This window comes from Syngnathoides biaculeatus, chromosome 2 (genome assembly GCF_019802595.1).
Source record: "Syngnathoides biaculeatus isolate LvHL_M chromosome 2, ASM1980259v1, whole genome shotgun sequence".
Taxonomy (NCBI): Eukaryota; Metazoa; Chordata; class Actinopteri; order Syngnathiformes; family Syngnathidae; genus Syngnathoides; species Syngnathoides biaculeatus.
In genome coordinates, this window is record NC_084641.1 from 756,936 (window position 1) to 778,543 (window position 21,608).

Genomic DNA, 21,608 nt, shown 5'->3' on the forward strand with positions numbered 1-21,608 from the left:
GATATGAGTCGGGGTGGGGATGGGGGGGGTTGGCTGCACGCCACTCCACATTTGAATGCACTTCACAACTCATGGACTAGAAGGTTTATGGATGTGGTGAGGGAAGACATGAGGGCATTTGGGGTTAGAGAGGAAGATGCAGGAGATAAGCTAAGATGGCAAAAGATGACACGCTGTGGCGACCCCTAACGGGACAACCCGAAAGGAAAAGAAAAAGAAGAACACAACTCATGGACTAGCTATTCACAGGGTAGCACAGGTGACTGCTGGATGGGGACCTGACCCCCATCAGGTTAAGGACAGGACTTCAGTTCATCCCCACTAAATTCTCTCATCCATGTCTTTATGGACCTTGCTTTGTGTAAAGCCATTTTAGAAATGGAAGATTATGGAATTGTAAAAAATATTGGCTCCTTTGTTTGAGTAAAAGGACTTCAGAAGGATTTAGTATACCAAGAGCTTTTGGACAACTCATTTTTGCTGCTCTGGATGCAAAAGGTGGATTGATGTCTTGATTAAGAAGGGGATATCAATTCAGATAATATGTGAGTCAAGGCACATTAGTGCAGTGTATATACTACCAAACCCCACTAAAAGCATTTCCAATGAAGTTGAGGTAGTGTAAAACATAAATGTAAACAGAATACAGTTATTGACAAATACTTTTCAACTTATATTCAATTGAATACACTATAAAGATGTTATTCAAGTAATATGTTCATGCATGTAACAATTATTATTATTTCATGTATTTTGCAAATATTGACTCATTTTGAATTTGAGCCTTGCAACATGCTCTCAAAAAGCTGGGACAGGGGGATGTTTACCACTGTATTACATCACCTTTCCTTTAACAACACACAATAAGCATTTGGGAACTGAGAACAATAATTTTTGCAGCGTTCAATAGTGGAGTTGTTTCCCCCATTCTTGCTTGATGTACAACTTCACTTGTTGTTATAGGTGTTGTCCCATTTTACGCTTCATAATGCGCCACACGATTTCAATGGGAGACAAATCTGGACTGTCGGCAAGCCAGTATAGTATTTGTGTTTTACAGAGAAGCCACGCTAGTCCAACATATGCGGTCTGTTTGACATTGTCTTGCTGCAATAAATGGGGACGTTCCTGAAAACGATTTTGCTTGGATGGCAGCATATGTTGCTGCATAGTCAGATGTACCTTTCAGCATGAATTCAATGTTTAAAAACAAACTGTCCCTAAAGATTAAATGCAAATGTATTGTCGTTAAAGGGAAGGACAGAAATCGTGTACCATCCTTGGTTATCTTATGAGACTTTGAGAATCACTGCTGTAGTTCGACTTAAGTTCATCCTCAAATTTCCCCCGAAAGCCAAACATGCCTCTTACATTTGGAGTTGTTGAAGTAAGTAGTTTGTTTTAGGAAATGCCCAACTCAATAATGCCACCATAGCTGGTCTGCTAGTAACCATGGCTCTATTTCTGTCTAAATGCCACTTGTCGGCTATTGCAATTTTGAAGTCATATGCAAGTATAAGCACACAGAATTAATCATCAGATAGGACAAATAAAATCTTGTTTAAAAAAAAAAAAAGGGACAGTGGGATGGCATCGGGGGGAGAAATAAAAGCAAATGGATGAGAGAGGCTTTGACAGTGGGTGTATGGGAGGAAGCCAGCTGAGAGCTTGGCTCGCTGAGGAGGAAGACAAGTGCTGATAGGCAGAGACGTGACAAGGGTAGGCCAGCCAGAAGACTCAAGGATGGACACAGACGGGCACGTCAAGCAAGATGAAGACGAAGCGCATGCGTTTACAAGGGAAAGAAGGTCAGAGTCACAACAAACCTGTTCCTGCCTCCTAACACACGAGGCGATGTTAATAGTGTCATGAGAGGCTCTGCACAGAACAACCCTTGTCCTATTTGTCACCAGGGGAAAATCTGACAGGTACAGAGCTGCATTGGAGATTAGCATATTATGTTTGATAAGTCTATTAAACTATTCTGTGGTCTGATCTGTGTTGAGAGTGAATTGTCTCAAAACTGGTCTGAAACAGGTTCTAAATATTAAACATTCAATACTCACAACAAAAAAATATAAAGCTGATGACTCCAACTCATGAAACTGTGAATAGTGACATGAAATGGAATGTAGTTGATCAAGAAATAACCGGCATGAGGAAGCAGGAGACGCTAATAGAAACAAACATTTTAAACGTATTACTAAAGTAGTACAATTGAATTTGGGAACTCACCTCTAGCCTGCTTTCATTTTGTCTCCAGGATATTTTCCATGGCTTTTCTCTCGCTCTGTCTTGTTTTTTTTCTTTTCTGGATTAATTTGTGAAAAAAAAAAAATGTCCTAAACCCATAATTTTCCCCTCCTCTCTTGTGTCCTCTCCAATGTTGCGTCTTGTGTTTCCCCGTTGTTTCTATGATACTCCTTCATTTTTGTTAAATCATGTGAGATTTCTGTGTTGGGGGAGACAGGTCCAAATCTGTGGTGGAATAGAATCTTTATATGTGCACCATACCACACAGTACAAGATTCAAGTCTTTTTTTTTGCCAATGTGTGGGCTCTTTAACAGAAAAAAAGAAAAAAAAAACCATCTGTACATGGTCAACTATGTCCTTAATACTTGACATTGATAACCACTCAGTTAATTAGCAAAATCCTTGTAAGCCCCTCATAGTCTCCAGATGGGGAAGCAAATTCCCCTCACATATAATCATAGTAATAATGCACTATTATATATTATATTGTATTACCACTTATATAGCGCTTCCAATTAATTATGTCAAGAAGCTAATAGAAAACCAACCAAAGAAATGCGCAGCCAAACATGCAGCACATACCAGAAACCACCACTGCTTGGGTCTGCAGAGAAATGCTTGCCTGAGTCACTAGATCAGCCTTGGCAGTGGTCTATTCTGTACTGTATTGTATTATTTATTTCTCGTCCTTATTGCATTGCTAGAACAACAAACCAAATGATGGCTAAAGATTTTTTCATAGTTCTGGACTGTGGTATCAATCGCTGTTTTGTATGGCATCTACATGGGGAACATGGACCATTTGCATTCAACACATGCACGGAAATCGCATGTACTCATCTGTTGCACGGATGCACACACACACACACCACACACACACACACACACACACACACCACACACACACACACACACACACACACACTATTTCCTGTGAGGCACTCCTGTGATTTAACCAGATATGAGCGAACGGGCCCTTCAGTGCATGATGTCAGCGCTTCATATAGAAGGTACACACAGCGCTACAAATTGTCACAAGCTAAAGGGCATCCGTGTGTGCGTGTGCGCGCGTGTGTGTGTGTGTGTGTGTGTGCGTGCGTGTGTGTGCGCAGGCTTGTTGTGCAGCACTGAGGCCATGTTTGGAGGACGGACACACAAGCATGTGCCCCCACAAAGAGGTACGGGTGAAGAGAGACAGTGATCCCATTCTGTACTACTGAAGGCCACAAATCCAATAGTTTCTATTCTGATTCCTGACGCAGATTCACGTCTGAGGCTCTCTCTCTCTCTCTCTCTGTGTGTGTGTAGAGAGATGTACAGTGGATCAGATGCACAGGCAAAGGCGGCGCCTTCATTGACATCAAAGTGATCGAGTGGCACGCCACTTGAGGGACTGCATGGGGATACATTAATCAAGACGTCTCGATGTGTGTGAATGAGCAGGCTTGTGTTGTGTACATGTAGGTATAAACACACTTGCAAAGATGAGGCTTGAGATGTGAAGAGCTGCAGTGTGTGTGTGTGTGTGTGTGTGAGTGTGTGTGAGTGTGTGTGTTCGTGGTGTTAGCATTCCAAAAGCTTGTGTTTCAAAAACGACATTAATTTGGATACACCAGGCACTCTGTATCAATCTTGTGCCCACACTGGACCATTCTGGAAAACATCAACTCTATAGTTGGTTAGACTAAATGAGAGTGGCGAAAGAATTAGATAGTTGTGGAAATGTTCTGTGAGCGTTTTTTTTTTTCCTTAATGATGGCCCGTATGCGGTCCATTCTCAGTAGCAGAGTAAATAATTCTCTGTTTGGGTTGTTAAGAAGGAACACATGCTATCTTTCTTTCTGCTCCACATGCTTAATAGTTTTCAGAGAACTGGAAATCAAAGTTAGATTCCCAACAAGTTCATTTTATTAATTTATTATTTATTTTGATCAGTGGCTAAGATCTAACAAACAAGGCCTTTATATCCTGGAATGTCACACTTCAACTTGGGTTACAGGATGCCCTGTGATTAATTAAAACACCGGCATCAACTCTTCAGTGGCTATCCAGCATAGATGCTTACAATCGCAGTCCAACCACAATATTATTATGAATATTTAAAAATGGAGCCAAAACCACACTGGGCTGCTAGGCTGTTGCCAGGAAATGGCGAGCTGCGCAGAACAAACACGGACACAGAGAGTGCTTCTTTACAAGTTGTTTTTTTTTTTTTTTATTGGTGTACTTTGACAATAACAATGATGGTATAAAAGAAAATCCCCATCATACAAATTTCAATAATCAAAAGATAAATATGCCAATACACAAACAGATCCACATAAGGCTGACATCAAGTTTTGACAAGTGGCTTAGGGTGACTAATTCGAGGAGCATGCCCCTCTTTAAAATCTGGGACAATATAATGTCAATAATTTATTAATTAATGTTTCAGTGGAGTCTGTTTTCTCGTCCTTATTGGTTCACATTGATTCATAGAAAATAAATCAAAGCAGATCTTGGAGCCGATTGCGTTGCTGGTTTGGGTGCCAGTATTTTTGTCGCATTTAAAGCACACGGTGTTTTTGGCAGACGCCTTGCTGCACACTCATCACTCACCCTCGAAGACGTCGCAAGCAAGAAAAAAAATAAAAAAGATACACAGGCAGGTGCCCACTTCTGCCGTGACACAGCTCATTGATATCAATATCTTAAGAGTGGGGAAGCCACTTGAAAGCAGAACGCGTCTGCAAATCAAAATTTGGAGGGGTGGAGGGGATAATATTGTAATTTGCTTTTGTTTAAAAAAAATTCTGTGCTGGGAAGCAGTGATGTAAAAACTTTGATGCCGCTGTGCAAGCTTTACTTAAATGGCACCCGTACCAGCCAAACCCACTCCAAATCCTTGTTCTTTATGCTACCATCTGTAGTAAATTTAAGACCTTATAGATTTTTCTAAAACACTACACACAACAATATTTACAATGATGTATGACTTGATATGCACTTATTGAAATTTAAATGTTTGCTTGTAAAAAAAAAAAAAAAAAAAAAAAGGAAATAAAAAATTTTGAGTGAAAAACACTGCAATAAATTAAGAAGCTTTTAAGGCTGCCAGTTTTGTCAGATGCCCAAGTATGGTTCCTTCATTTAAACCAGCATAGAATGGATCAGAACAGGTGAGGTTATGGTACCATGAGCAGCAGACTCGGTCTTTGTCTGGACTGAAACCATTTACAATATATATAGAGAGAGGTACATGACTGGCCAGCATGCTCTTATCACCAACTGAAAACAATTTCCTGTTTCAGACAAAAGCACGAGAGTTCAGACTGATTTAGAGTTTACAAGCCAGTCTAGCTGTCATGGGGACAAGAACCCAAACATTTTTATATCAGCAGGCGGATGAAAGCTGCTTGTTCTACATTGTGGAAGATAAAGCCAAATACTGACTATATGACCAATCGGGTCTCTTCCTATTGCGAGCAATATCAGTGTCAAATCTTCATGTAAATGCTCCTAACAACCATTTGGCTCTTTCTACATGTCCATTGAGCTTTTAATTTAGAGCAATGATAAAGAAAAAGATATACAGTGTATCATGTTAAGTGTCGAGAAAGGAAAGAACCTGTAGAGTTGGCTCACTACCAGGTTCCTATATAAGTCATTATCAGTGCAGGAAAACAAAATAAAACTAAAAAAACCTATGAAAACCTCAACTCTAGAATTAGTGCAGTTGCACCTCTGAAGGGTTTTGCCATTTCACTCAAACACGCATGGAGAAGCGCTGATGTTTTCACACAAATGCTGGGACTATCCATGACTTCCACTGAGCACCCCTTTCACGCTTGGTTATGACACTCTTTGACTGCAGGCTCTTCTGATTTTTGTAAGTTGTATGTGAAAGTTCAACAGAGGCCAAGAATATTGTATTCCATAATGCAAGCTAATATTAACAACCGTCCCGGCTTCCTCTACAACAATCCTGCAATGTCAGTGCAATACATCCTATCATAAATCTGATCGTTGAAATAAAAGCTGGCAGTATAATAAATTTACCACGTCATCACCATTTTCCTACATTTTCTTACACTCAATGAACAGGCACAAAATGAGTTTGGAGGTGACTGCTAAATAAGCCACCACAATTTCAAATAAAGTGTGATGAAACTGTTGTGCTTTTATTTTGAATGCCAGATTTTTGACAAGATGTTGTTCAACCTGTCCCAATATTTCCAAGCAGGCCGGGAGACTTGTTAATAAACGCTTGCATTATGGAATATGCATTGCTGTCTGTTGATCCCTTTTTACATACTACAACACAAAGTTCTGAGTGCCAGCCATTTGCTGAAGGCCAGAAATACTAAAGTATTCAAGTATCACCATCAAGTATCTTAAATAAAGGCAAAAGTGATGTTAATTTTAATCCGTCCACTTCATTAGTCATTTATATTTATTTAAGTTTTTGTACCTAATGTTTTGTAAATTCTTTTGGGTGCTTGGAATGAATGAATTTGATTTACATTATTTCCTCTGGGAAATGCTGCATTGCATTATGTATAATTTGATTTCAGTCACACTTTGTAGATTTATCAAATAAAACGGATTCCATTTTAGTGCCAAATTACCCCCCCCTTTCACTTGGAGATGTACGCAGATTTGTTGATGGGAGACAGTTGGAGAGGGATGATTGTACTGTTGCTGTTGGTGCTGGTTGCCACGAGCGCTTGGAATTACTGGGAATAAGCACAATGGACACTTGTGAGGAAGAAGCTCTCAAATAGGTCAGTGCCACTGATTATATATATTACTTTGTTTAAATGGAGGTGCTCACTGAAAGACATGGACAACTACCATTTAATTTGCTTTCTAGCTCTTCCTGCGGTTGTCACACAAAATGGCATCCTCAGACGTGTCTGCTGAGCAGAGAACGCACACCACCTTAAAAGGGTACCGGTCTATTTCATCAGACCTCAGATCTGCATGAAATAAAGCGGCTCCCGGGTTTGAACACAGGATCCGAACCTCATAACCCCACGCGAATACACACGACTACACTATTCAGCCTGTCATACGTCACATCATTATCATCGCATCAACTGTGAGAAATTAGAAAAACAAAAAAACCTGGAACAATTATAGAAAATAATCCATATGAGATCAAATAAATAAAAAGAGGTCCAGCCTCACTGTGAGAACAAAAGTAATTCATCTCCCCGACCCACAAAAAGAAAAACATACATCTAAAATGCATACAAGGCGATTTGTGTGAAATGGAGTAGATTTGTGACTCGAGGACAGACCGTGAAAAGGATGTCTGTATGATAGCTATTTTTTTTTTATTCAAGGAGCCAAATATTTTGGTTGAGACGGTCAATGAAAAGCACACACAAATCAAGGATTTGACTGGTGTGCTTGCAGAGCATTGCCGAGTTTTGAATGCACAATGTTAGACTGCACGCCACTCGATGAAACAACCTGACAGGGTTGATAATCGATGGTATGGAAGCTAAAGACGACATTTTAGCTTTCAAATAATATTACAAAAGCTAAGCATCTATATATTGTTAAAGAGTTTTCCAGCAGGCGGGTTTGGAGGGGCTCACATTTTCAAACAATCTGTCAAATAAACGCTTCTGTAAACACCATCCGGATACTGACAGCAATCAAGTATCTCTACCTCCAGTTCACTCGTGTGAAAACAGAGGTGAGCGCACATTTAAAAAAAAAAAAAAAAAAAAAAAAAAAAAAGGTCTGTGATTACACGCCGCAAACAAAGTGGGGTCTGAAGTCAATCCTGCCACTCTGGCTCTGATGACACGACAACATGATCCATACAAGCCGTTTGCATAGGCTCTCCCTCGCTAACAGAGACTCAGAAGTTCTGAGAACACATTGTTCTTCGTTAGGTGGCATGTTGACTCAGGCAAAAGTGCGTGGAACGCAACGTTTACATACGCACTCGTTCCCTCTCTGTGGTCCAATGCAAGCTTACGCTAGCACCTGTGCTATTGCATCTGTATCGTGAGGCAATCGGGTCCTAAAGTCTTCTCTGTGATATAACATCTTATTGCTAACATGACGAGCAACACACGCTCCCACCCGTAGCCACTCACTGGCAGCCACGTGCAACCAAAGCAACAACGCAAACAGAAAATATGTCTTCAAATGGGATGTTGACTGAGTAAAATATAGATGTAAGAAATTAGCACGGTATTAATATAGTCTAAATTTAGCGTAAACTATCTCACGTATAGATGATTGAAAACATTTTTTTATTTCTAGATTTTGGCATACCTTTTGCAGAACCAGCTGCAAGCTTCTACGCGGTAAAAGTTTTGTGTGTGTGTGTGTGTGTGTGTACATGCAAATGTTTTCACAGGACTACTGCATTCCTGTAAGAAGTGCAAAAGCAAAAAAAGAGACCACGTCATCATCTTTTAAGCCAAACCTGCGCGTGCAAGAGTGGTGTGTCTCACGGCCTATCTTATAGAACTAATGTAAACTGAAGTGCAGGGATGAGTTAATCGCAGACTCAATGAAAGAAATTCATGACTTGATGGGTGCTGAAGGCCAAAATGGTGCAAAAGGCATGTGGACACCGAAGACTAGATAATCCCAGATGAGTGGAGTGGTGGACTGTGGCACAAACAAGTGCAGCATTTATCCCTATTTTCTTCTATGATTTAGCCAACACACATATTTTGAGTCTCCTTTTTTTTCTTTTTGCATACCCACAAAAGAAAGAAAGCACAAATAAAATAATAATCTTTTCAGCAGTGCCGCAACTGGTGAGATATGGCTGATGTCCCAGAGGACTTTTGTTTCCCAGGTGGTTCTCAGTCCAGCTATGCCTACATCAGTAGTCGGCTACAGGTGCAAGATTTCTGCTCAAGCTGACCGTGACGTTGGTGTAGAGAGGCCTCTTGGACACTAGGGGGGAGTAGTTTAAGTTGTTCAGACCATCCACTTTTTGCCTCTCCTTTGAGTGGCGGAGAAGACTATACCTGCGAGGACAATCACAGAATTCATTAGCCTTATTTTTCCCACAGAACAACTATGACAGTGGTGCCTTGAGATACAAGTGACCTGTCTTATTTTTATGGTTTTCGAGGTATGAACTATTGTTTGGACGATTTTTTCATGTTGACTTTCAAGCAAAAATTTTAGATATGAGCGCTGTACTTAGCTTACTGGTGTCCGCTTATCCTAATACTATCAAGCTGCCGTAGGGGAGCTAACAAATAGCATCTATATAGCGGTGTGATAACGTTTTACGTAACAGATGTTTGAACACAAACCTCTGCATCTACACAAATGGACAGACAGTAACAATACTCACAGGAAAATGTTCTTTACCTTCTGCAAAAAAGCGACATAATATTAATGAAGCTCACAGCAGTTGTGAAACTATACATCTTTGTTTTTGTGTGTATTGCTATTATAGTGCTCCCTGGTGGGCAAGTTACACATTCCAAGAGGAGCCGCAATGAATTAATCATGATGCCTAAACCGTTTAATTTTGAATTGTTCAAATTAAAAAAAAAAAAAAATCAGTTTCCAGTCTTGATGCCTGTAGCCAGCTGATCCTGAAGAAGACACTGGCGAAAACCAACAGATAAGCGGTGTAAACCAACAAGGTTTAAGACGTGCTTGTGCTCAACAGCATCGGTGAACAGATGTGGGTCATAACTATGACCACGAGCACCTCAGTGCAACACTTAGATTAACATTAAAGTGTGCAAAGGAGACTTTCACAATTTGTAGGAGCGGACGTGCTCCCTCCTGCTCCGACCCTCAGCCTACACCGTGTGGAACCACAGCCAAGTCAATTAGGGGAGTGAAAAAATAAAACACATCAATGCCAAGATTGAGGCAGCTAACAAGTTCAAATGGTGAATTTGAGGTCAATTCGCTTACTTCCACACACTGCCTTTAATTTCTAAGGTTTGCAATTGATACTGCTTATAATGAACCCCCAAATCAAATGTTCATTTTAGTTCATACTGCAGGCTGCTAAGAAAATGGATGTTCATATTTTGGACAACCTTTGTTTAAAACAAAAAGCAACATTTTGACCCAGCCGCTTATCAAGAATCGTACTTGAGATCGAATTGCTCAAATTCAAACGATGCCCAACCCCAATTGCGATATTACTAGAAGTGTTTAAAAAGTGGCGGCACGACAGATGACTAGTTAGAGTGTCTACCTCACAGTTCTGGAGACTGGGGTTGAAATCCCGGCCTGTCTGTGTGGAGTTTGCATGCTCTCCTGTGTGGGTTTTTTCCGGGCCCTCCAGTTTCCTCCCACATCCCAAAGATATGCATGGTGGGTTTAATGGAGACTCCATATTGTGTGAAAGTAAGTGGTTGTTTGTTTGGATGTGCCCTGTGATTGGCTGGCAACCAGTGCCCGCCTGATGATAGCTGGTATAGGCTCCAGAACCCTCGTGAGGATAAATGGCTCGGAAAATGGATGGATGTCTAAAAAGTACAATATGATTGACCGCTACAGTATTTTGTTTAGTAAAAAATAGATGACTTAAAATTGTATCTCAAGGCACCATTGCATTTGTAGTGTTAAACGCATTCATTGATGAATAACATGACATTCATACAGAATGTGAAGAAATAAACCCAATCTGAAATTGAGGACTGCAACTGAGCGATTTTCAAGTACGTCACATGCAAAGTCTTGAAAGAAGTTAGAATTCCCTTAAAGTCACGACTGGGACTTTTCATGTGACCGGCTCACATGAGTCCGTCTAAGCTTCATTCCAATCACAGAGAGAGCAAGTCAACGTGTGACTGAGTTTTGCATGCAGTGGCACTGACCTGCCCAGGAACTGGACTTCTCCGCGATGGTGGTGTGCAATGGACATGTAGCGCCCCAGCTCTCCTTGTGGCCTGCTTACGGTGTAATTGGCGTACAGCACCCTACAAACAGATTTTGTGCTCATTGGTGCATGAAGTCTAGTCTGTTCCGTTGGTGACACTAATTGCCGTATGTTCATAGCTTGGCAGGCTACGTGCTCAGCCTGGAACATGATATGGACATCCAAGTACAATACTCTTTAAATTGGTGATAAAAGATATTCTTGTCTATTCTAAGTGTTGCGTGCAATCAAAGCTGATGGAAAGATAAAGCTCCAAAAAAAGGGAAATGGAAGCAACCTCTTGGACGTACTTCACGTCATATTGACAGCTTGCCCACAGTTGTACAGTTTGAGAGAACAAAAGCCTAATGTGTACGCGTTTGTGTCTGTATTCTCACCTGTTCCAAAGGTCATCGTCCTCTCCTCCCCAGCCCCAGAACGCATTAGGAAATCCATTAATCTTATTGAACTGCTCCACTCTTAGGCCGCTGACACCGCCAAAGAACTCATTATACGGAAGCCTGGGAGGAACAATTAGACGTATTTTAAATGAATATTAAGCATGAACTACACTTAAGTATAGACCCACATTGAGGCAGTATCATGACTCACATGTATGAGTACTTATCAAGCTTGACCGCAAAGTGTCTGGGCATGTCCGTGCAGCCGTAGTAGTTCCTGTCGTTCTCCATGAGGTGGTCTACATCATGGAAGACCAGGCAGTCCCAGTCCAGATCCTTGATGGCCTCCTTGTAGCCCACGTTGAACAACATGGCTCGGTTAAATGGCTCTGTCCCGGCCTGAACGGGGATTTTCATATATTGAAGTGAAAAAACAAACGTGTCCAATCATTGTGGAAATTTTCAGTGCTTGCTGGTTTCAAAGGTGAAGTTGGCAACAGCTAATAGTGTCCATACCTGCTCTATGACATAAATGCCAAACTGGAGCCGCTGTTTCTGCAGCACTGGCACCAGATGTCGCAGGAGGATGGGCAAGTGCTCGTGTCGGTTTCTGAAAGGGACTAAGATTGCCACCTAAGGTGACAAAAAGGGAGTAAAAGAGACATGAGCTGACAGGCGTGCACACTTGGAACAGAGAAAAGAAAACGTTGAACTCTTGTTTGTGTAATGACTTGTGACATTCAGTCGATCACGTGTGAAGTGGAGCACTCAATGTCATTTGAAAGGCGTGTTGTTGTTTTTAGACCAGAGTTCCAGCTATTCAAAACCGTATTTTGACAAGCCTTTGAAAATTATTGTTAAAGCAAACAAAAGTCAAAGGAACTACAAAGCGTATGCAGGGAGACTATTGTTAGTTTCGAGAGGCAAGTGTGGTCTATAGAAGAGCGAATATAAAGATTTGTTTGTCAACGCAGACTCTCGGGTCAAATGAATGCATGAGATGACAGTTGGCATGCATGACTGTTGGGTTCATCATTGGAAAAGTCTTCAAAGAGAACCAGAAAAGTCCAGTTGCGATCTAAGCAATGCTGCGAGAGCACAATAACCTGGATGAGAGAGAATATTGAAAGGCATCCCCTTTTCTAGCATTTCTAGCACGAGCTCATCTGGGGGGGTGGGGGGTGGGGGGTGGGGGTTGTGTGGGGGGCACAACTATTTAATGGACGCATTACCTTCCACCGAGGTAGACAGTCTTGGGGTTTCCAGAGGCCTCCTGGGGCGAGAGTGGACTCTTCCTGCAGCAGGGATCTCTCCACATCCTCCAGTGACACTTCACTCATATTCACCTCCAACCTACCCTCTGTTTCCACGGGGGAAACAAGGTTTGTGTAATATGAAACCGTGGAAAGAAAAATAACAAAACCAATGCGCGTTAATGATTACAAAATGTGGTTAGAGAAAGAGCACGTAGGAGGACAAAAAGAGCAACGCGAGTGAAATGGTTTAACAGCTGAGCGATCAGGAGGGTGATAATTAGGCACATTAAGTTATTCTGTGCAATGACTCAACATTTGAATAAATCAATCAAAGCTGAAATTAAAACACCTGAAGCTAAAAGCAACAGTGAAACATAGTACCTATGGTCCAGAAATATTTCTTTTTTCCCTTTTGAAAGACTTTGGTTACGTTCACAACGCAAAGTATAATACCAAGTTCAGATTTTTTGTTAAATCGGATCTCTCAGTCAGTCATATTACTAAAACAAATCCATTTTCGCGTATAAACATGGTGCATTGTGATTACGGAAGTAAATATAGACCGTGGTGTAGCTCTCAATCCTGTCGCATCTGTGTCAATTTCAACAATTTTTAGCAACTGGAACTAACGTTTTCTTATTTTCTGACTGTTTTCATTTATCCAGCACTGCTTTCCGCGCCTGCCCATTTTGTTAAACATTTTTTTTATATTTATTGCCTTTTGATGACATGTAGGTTGACCTGGAAAGGTTGACAAGGAAAGTTTGGAAAGCAAATCCTACTTTGACATCTTCAATCATCACTAAACTGTTGTGATTTGGTGGCCTAACACTGATACAATTTCAGCGGAGGGTGTCCACAGTCAATTGTCAGTTCAGTTGACCTCAAAATTTGGTAGTCAACATGATTATATTGTGAAAGTATGACAGGTGACACATTGACTAAATGTTGAAGACAAGTCTATTGACTGATTGAAAACCAGTCATTTTTGAGAAATGGGTCCCAGTAATTTTGATTTTCAGGAATCCTTGGTTTGCCTGCCTAACAATTTTGCGTACCAGTTCCTCCACCATTGCAGAATGATGCAAGAACTGTATTTTGGTTTTGATTTCTTCCAACATGGCGTTACTGTACAATATAGCCCTCCATAGTTGATGACGTTTTGATGTTGCTGGGCATTGCGGTGGCCCTGTTGTGACAGTGTCACAATTGAGACGGTAACACAACAAAATGTCACTTCTGTGCCTCACTTTCCTCGTGACCAATCGAACCACTTTTAATCCACATTGGTCACCAGTGAGGTGAGTAAACGAGAGTCAATTCCCTGTGCCAGCTCACGGTGTACAAATGTACGTTAGTCAAACCTCAGAGGAGTGCCAGCTAATGGGTTAGCTCTTGGGCTGCTGGTTAGACATCTCCACTCTTCATCTTAGGGATAGTGGCTGACTAAAGAACCTGACATATATATGTGCTCCTCTATGTGGTAGAATGAGAATATAGAATTTTGTGTGACAACAGTGACTTGAACCCTACACCTCAGACAAACTAAAAAGTGTATGAAGAATAAATGGTTAAAGCACCTTTGGCAACACTACCACATCACCCACAAATAGTCAGTTACAGTACTGATTTAGGAGCTTTTATGTAAAACGTGTTGTACTACTAGGTATTTTTTTATTTTTATTTTTTTACACTGGAGAGCTGGATTCGTGTTTTATTCATTTTATATCCATTTAATCTTGTCTAATACGTACTAAATGTGTGTTACGAATAAAAAAAACCTGAAAATTACCTCTACTAATGAGAATCGATAAGCAAACTGATAAGCACTATCGATGATATTGGAATCTCATCTTTTATAGTTTCCCACCCCTACTCTCATAACACAAATTCACAACCTAACACATTACAAATATGATTGTGGATAAGAGCAGGACATGGGCATAATATAAGTGCCAAAACAAGAACATTTAGACAAGGAAAAAAAAAAATGAATGAACTTACTCATGGAGGGTAGTTTCTCAGGGCAAACTTGTGAAGGGAGGTACGTGTAGCCCTCAGAGAGGTATGCAGTGGGAGGAGCATCACTATCGCTCATGTTGAAGTCATAAGAGTAATCTGGAAACAGAAACTCATATCAGTTTATGTCTTGTAAGACATTATTCATGCATGAGCCACCTGCTCCTGATGGGCCTCAGTGTAGCAAATTTCTTGTTTTACCTGTGCCATTGCTGTAGGCACCTCTCACCACCTGCTCTAGGACCTGAACACCGATATTCTTAACATTTTCTCTGATCCGGATCCCTCTGGCTTGGACCATGAACACATACTCATTCACTGTGAAAAGAGACGGAGAGGGACTTTAGGGTTATGGTTCCAGTCAAGTGTTTCATCCGAGCAGATTCAAAGATCACGTAAAAGCACTCAATAGTCCATCAATGCTTAAGTCTGACAGCTTGGTGACATTTCATTCCTCACATTCTTACTCTTTGTTAAACAGAACAGCACCAACATTTCCATGAACCTGGAGAATAAAAAGGCTAGTGTAATATCCGCCCTCCAGTCGATCGAAAACTGCCCCTGAAATGGTTTTCTGCCTTGGCAACTGACTGAGGGGAATTTCCCGACAACACATCCAGCTGGAATGTTAGTAAGTGATGATGAGGACAAGGGGGGGCACGAGATGGAGGAAGCAGAGCAAAAAGATGAACTTGAATTGCCAGATTGGTTCCTTCCCGTAATGTAACTGCAATGTGCGGCATTATTAGGCAATACAAACTCATCAACTGACACGGAGTTACCGATGATGATTTGTTCAGGGGAAGAAAAAAAAAAAAAAAGAACTAGCAGGATAAAGGTACATCAAAGTTGTTGTAGTACTTAATGGAATGCTAGATAGGGATCATTTCTCATAAGTTTATGACACAATTGTATTCACATAGATACACTGATGACTGATTGGGCAAGTGTTAGCAAAGAACATTCCACATATTTTCAAAACTTACGGAATACGGATAACGAAACAATGGGATCTGGGAAACAAGTGGCTGAAAAACCAAGAAGTCTAAAGAGGTGAATCCAAAAACAGTGACTCATTTACACAGAGAGGAAGTTAAAGGACACACCCCTTGACTGTATTACAGGTTCATCATATTGTTTTGAGGGAACTACAATGATTATATTTACGTTACCGGAATGTCATTAGACTAAATTCCAGACGTACAACACAGCGATCACTTTCTTTCTTGGCTCTTTGGTTTCCTGAATCTCAATAATCAGCTCATCAGGATCCCACAGCGATCGCGTCTCCTGACTACGGTGACAATGGGGGACAATATCTTTTTGTCCCGAGCTCCTTGAATAATATTTTGATGTCTACATTTGTTCTTTCACTGGAAACAACCTGTTCGCACAACGCGCTGCTACAGTTGAATTGCTTCCTCTGTGAACCTGCAATTCAGCATAATCCTTCTGCCACTAATCCAGACCGGGCAATCCCAACATGATGCACACACCTCTATGAATGCACGTTCATGTGTTTGTGCATGCGCTTGTGAGTAATACCTCTGAGCTACAAATCCACTGGATGTGATTTGTCATCGGTAATTGTATTACCGTTTCCATCACATTCATCTTGTTCAGCACAACGTGCCAGGCTTGCGGGATGAGACACTTGTGGTAGTACAGTGACTTGAACAAATTTACCATGTTACCTCTGTGCAGTAACTGCACAACAATTGAAACTCAACAAAAGTTAGTATTATTTCAAGGAAGCCAAAGAAAGTGACTACTATGCCACTCATGACAAAGTCAGCCAAACTTATACTCCTGAAAAAAATCTGCTTGAGCATCAGTTAAAATATCGGACGGCATCGGTTGTGGTCTCTGACATATGCGCACAAGTAGACACACACACACACACACACACACACACACACACACACACACACACACACACACACACACACACACACACACACGCAGACACACGCAGACACACGCAGACACACACAGAAACAATCTCTCGAGCTGATGACCCTCTGTGGAGCCATATGATGGAAAATTGCTCAGAGACTTCTGGCGTGTGACCCAGCCCCTCTCGCGTGTCCTTCCCATGCCTGCCAAACATATTGAGATAGCACTCTTGCCACTACATACATGTGAACACCGGGGATGGGGCCTTGAAAACATTTTCGAAGGTTCAAAATGAATACAGATATACAGCCATGGATCAAAAATATGAGACAGCCCTTGTTTCTTCAATCTCTTGTTCCTTTTCTATAATTTAAGGGACAAATACAATGGTGATGATGAAGGGATGGCTCAACCATTTAGTAGGATGCCCCCTGAAAGGCTACCTGTTCCCTCCAATAGGATGTCCCGTGGGCGACCCAGGACCCACTAGAGAAACTGAAATTTTTCCGGATGGGGAAGTCTGGTCTGCTGCTGCTGCCTTTTCACCAGATTCTGGATAAATTGAAGAGAATGCCTGGATGTGAGCTGATATTTCAACATTTTCCATTTTTTTCTTGATAATAACCCAAATCACTGGGGATTATTTTATGTTTAAGCATGTCCAATAAGACAAAAAATACATTTTTGTTAGTGTTGATTGTACTCTTCAGGTAATACAAAGGGTTACAAGGTTGGTCATCCCCCCATGACTGTAGATAGTGTATGTGCCTTTTTACATAGTAGTTTACATTTTATATATATATATATATATATATATATATATATATAATATATATATATATATATATACACACACACACACACACACACACCACACACACACACACGTAACTTCCAGTCCACAGAGCACACCGGATTATAAACCTCACTCAATACATTTGTAAAGGAAATACAATTTGGTACATACATAAACCACAACTGTGCAAAAGTCGCAAGTGCTCACTTTGAAACCCACATTGAAACACGAGATATTTACAAAGAAAGATGGTACACAGGAAGAGTTTTCAAAGTTTTTATACCTTAGCTTAACACAGGAACAACACAGTAGCACGAAGAGGGCTGGTTAAAAAAAACAAATAAAAAAAACATACTGGTAGAAATAAACAGCTGCAGCAGCTACACAGTAACAACACAGTAGCACAGCACTAACAGAGCCATTAAAAAAAAAAAAAAACATACCTAAATCACTGAGACGCGGCAGTAACACAGCAGCAGCACACTAGCACAGCGGTAACACTAGCGCAGCGCTAACAGGGCTGGTAAAAAAAACAAAAAACAAAAAAACAAAAAACATACTGGTGAAAGTCACTTCCTGGGCACATATATTCTACTGGTCACAGTACTACCCATTTCCACTTGAGTTCCCCCTTGCGACGTTGTGAAAAAAAAATGTACATTATAACCGCATCACCGCATAGGCCGCATGGTTGAAAGACTGAAAAAAGTTGCGGCGTATATGTCGGAAATTATGCTATATATATATATATATATATATATTATATATATATATATATATTTATATTATAATTTTTTTTTTTTAAAGGCACACTCGGCTATTCCAATTGGTTGGCAATCAGTTCAAGATACATAGATGTGCTTACTTATTTAGTTGAAGTCACACTATTCACAGCTGATCAATGTAAAGGGCTACATTGGATTGGAGAATCTTTCTTTTTTTTATTTTTAAGGTCTGATTAAGCAACAACAATCCATCCATCCATTTTCTTTGCAGGTTATCCACATCAGGGTCGTGTTGAGTGCTGGAGCCTATCCCAGCTGTCAACGGGCAGGAGGAGGGGTAAACCCTAAACTGGTTGCCAGCCAATCGCAGGGCACATGGAGAAAAACAGCCGCACTCACAATCACACCTCGGGGCAATTTAGAGTGTAAAATTAATGTTTCATATTTTTGGGATGTGGGAGGAAACCAGAGTGCCTGGAGGAAACTCCACACAGGTGGGTCCGGGATTGAACCCAGGACCCCAGAACTGTGAGGCCAATGCTTTATCAACTGAGCCACCATAAATCAACAACAAATTCCACAAAATCATAAACAATGTATAATGTCCTTTCTGAGTGACAATAGTGTTATACCACATTGTTCCAGCGCACAGTAAGCAAAGCATAAAGATCTGGTCATCGTTATTCTTTTCTTGAAACATTGTTGGCTCCCTTCAAAAATAGTCGGTAACTGTATTGTTTCAAGGGTTGAGCTTTTGGGAAATACTCATACAGGTGACAGATAATGTAAACACTTGATCTGCTGTATATAGCAAAGCAGCAGGAATGCAACCCCATGTAATGAAGGAATGAGTGCAAGACACTGGAAGCACAAAGAGTAACAAATTCAATTTAGACACAGGAAATCTGCCAGCCTGTAGAGGAAGCAACTGCAATGGCCTACAACACAAGACCTACTTGTGCCACAAATAAAGGGATGTGCTTGCATGTATTGTGCACAGATTACTGGAATTGAAGTCAAACTATATATACAGTGGAACCTTAGTTTTTGTATGCAACAATTTCCGTACAATTCAGTTAGATGACTAGTTTTGTAGAAACGCCAGTTTTTATATGCTTGGGTTTCATACAAAAAAAAAACAGCCAATCATTTTCCACACAAAGTCTCCCATGCGTTCGTGACTCAGTCTACCTTTGTTGCTCATTGAGTGAGCATCACCCTGCGTGTTCATAAACAGAATTTCCCAATGTAAGCCATTGTTGAATGAAATGGCCAAATAAAATATTCTAGGCCCAAGAAAGTTTTGAGTGCCAACTCGTGGAGAAAGAACTCAACTAGAAAGTGAGAAACAATACAATTCAAGAAACGACTCATAGTAAAGTACGAAAAACTGGTGTACACATGGCCAACATCGCCAGGATGTATGGGATGTCCCAATTAACAGTTTCCTCCTAGCAAAGAAAAAAAAAAGAAAGATTTTGAGTTTGCTAATGTGGCAAATGTGAGGATGTTGTTGTTTGGATTAACAAAAAAAATTGTGGATTGCCCTTTCTTGTTCTCGCCAACCAAGGTAAACGCACTGTTAAATGTTAATTTAGCCATTTTATTTAAAATATACACGTAAATGTTTTTTCCAGTTTGATTTTGAAAGATTCAGTTTTCAGCAACCTCTTCGAACTGATTAATCACAACACCAGAGTTTCCCTTGTATGGTTGACAACACCAGATTAGAACGCAATCACTTCTTCCGTCTTAACCACTCATAAAAAAAAAAAAGTATCCTATGAAAGCAGACCTTGATCGACCTTGTATGCTATAGCTTGGATGGAACACGCAGTACACATGCCAAACCCCGCCTACCTCTCACTCATTCTCTGACTGCACATAACCTCTTCTCTCCACCTATCTGCTCTTTCCTTCTTCAACCCCCACACCCTCCCTCTCCCTCTGTGTGTAATGTAATTTACGTGTGTAAAATGTGTTTGCACCCTTTGCTTCATCAGATAATCTAAAATGATTAGCCGCCATTTTAAGGAAACAACTAAAGGCAAAGGGACTGCAAGTTACACTGGAACAAGCATTAATCAAAATAAAAAATGCCAAAACACTAGTAGAGGAAAAAAAAAAGCCATCCACACCTCCATTTTGCCTCTGAAAGGCAATTAACTCCACACTGATAGCTCAGCAGTGTTCGGTGATCGGCCCCACTCTGCCGGCTCACTGATAAGAGCTGAAAGGCAGTTTCCCTCCCTGCGTGTGACACAAGCACCCTCCTGATACACAGACACCTAGCTTTCGGGGATTAAAGCTGTCACTTTGAGAAAGGCCCTTTTTCCTGTTTTTTTTTTTTTTTTTTTTTTTTTTAACTGCTACTGCGTATCAGCGATGCCCACAGATGCCCAGGAAGTGGAGCAAAACCACCGTCAATGTCCTGAGTGAATGCAAATGCATGTTATGTCAGGGTAAAAACTAAATTAATGACTGCCGTCAGCGAGGTGCTACTCTTAATTGTCCCCAGCCCATCTCAACACGGCAATGGAAGGTAAAGAGTTGATAAAGCAAGACAAATCCCTCATATTCAACTGGAATAGCATTAGTAATTTGAATGTATTGACCTCCAGTGGCTGGCTTGGGTATGTTGGAGATTATGAATTTCTGGTAAAGCTTGTTTTTAAACAAGCACATGAAATATGCCACCATTAGGAACAACTGAACCATTATTAATCATGCTGAAAGGGACGAGGACGTTCTTGCCTCCTTTAACCTTCTATAAGTGATGTCGGGAAACCCTGAAGCTGGAGTGAATCGATGCGCACGCACACACACACGCACACACGCACACACACACACACACACACACACACACACACAGGCATCGATGTAAAAATGAACACATTCTCAAATTATTTTGCAGCCTGTACAACCAGTGTATACTCATACCTTACAGTGCTGTAAAAATATGGACCGCCTTCTCAATTATTTATTTTTTTGTTTCCCCACTTTAAGACCATCTAAAAAATATTAGACAGAGATAACTGAAATGAAATGAAAACATACAACAGTTTCTAAGTGGTCATTTTATTTAGTAAGGCAATTATTTTTTTCTGAGGTTCATCGCCCTGCGTAAAAAAAAGTAATGGCCTCCAAAACCTACAAAATGGTTGGGCCACCCTCAGCACCAACAATTAAAATAAAGTATTTTTCATACTTAGCATTGAATCTTTCACATCTCTGTGGAGATATTTTGGCCCACTCTTCCTTCCTGAATTGTTTTAATTTAGTAACACTCGAGGGCTTTCGGGCATGAAGGGTCTTTTTAAAGTCATACCACAGCATTTCACTGGGATTCAAGTCTGGACTTAAGTTGACTCGCTGGTGTGTTTTGGATCATTGCCCTGCTGCAGAG

At 40.7% G+C, this 21,608-nt stretch overlaps 1 protein-coding gene across 1 annotated transcript in view; it reads right to left on the minus strand.

Annotated features, from left to right (window-relative positions):
- Positions 1 to 4,465: 4,465 nt before the first annotated feature.
- Positions 4,466 to 21,608, minus strand: part of b4galt5 (UDP-Gal:betaGlcNAc beta 1,4- galactosyltransferase, polypeptide 5) — a 41,288-nt gene continuing 24,145 nt past the window's right edge. The window contains exons 2-9 of the mRNA XM_061811718.1: positions 14,987 to 15,103; positions 14,771 to 14,884; positions 12,743 to 12,870; positions 12,027 to 12,143; positions 11,722 to 11,909; positions 11,508 to 11,630; positions 11,069 to 11,170; positions 4,466 to 9,241 (exon numbers count right to left, since the gene is read on the minus strand). Of these exons, the coding sequence (XP_061667702.1) occupies positions 9,094 to 9,241; positions 11,069 to 11,170; positions 11,508 to 11,630; positions 11,722 to 11,909; positions 12,027 to 12,143; positions 12,743 to 12,870; positions 14,771 to 14,884; positions 14,987 to 15,103 (1,037 nt within the window). The 3' untranslated portion in view covers positions 4,466 to 9,093. The remainder of the gene's footprint in view (positions 9,242 to 11,068; positions 11,171 to 11,507; positions 11,631 to 11,721; positions 11,910 to 12,026; positions 12,144 to 12,742; positions 12,871 to 14,770; positions 14,885 to 14,986; positions 15,104 to 21,608) is intronic.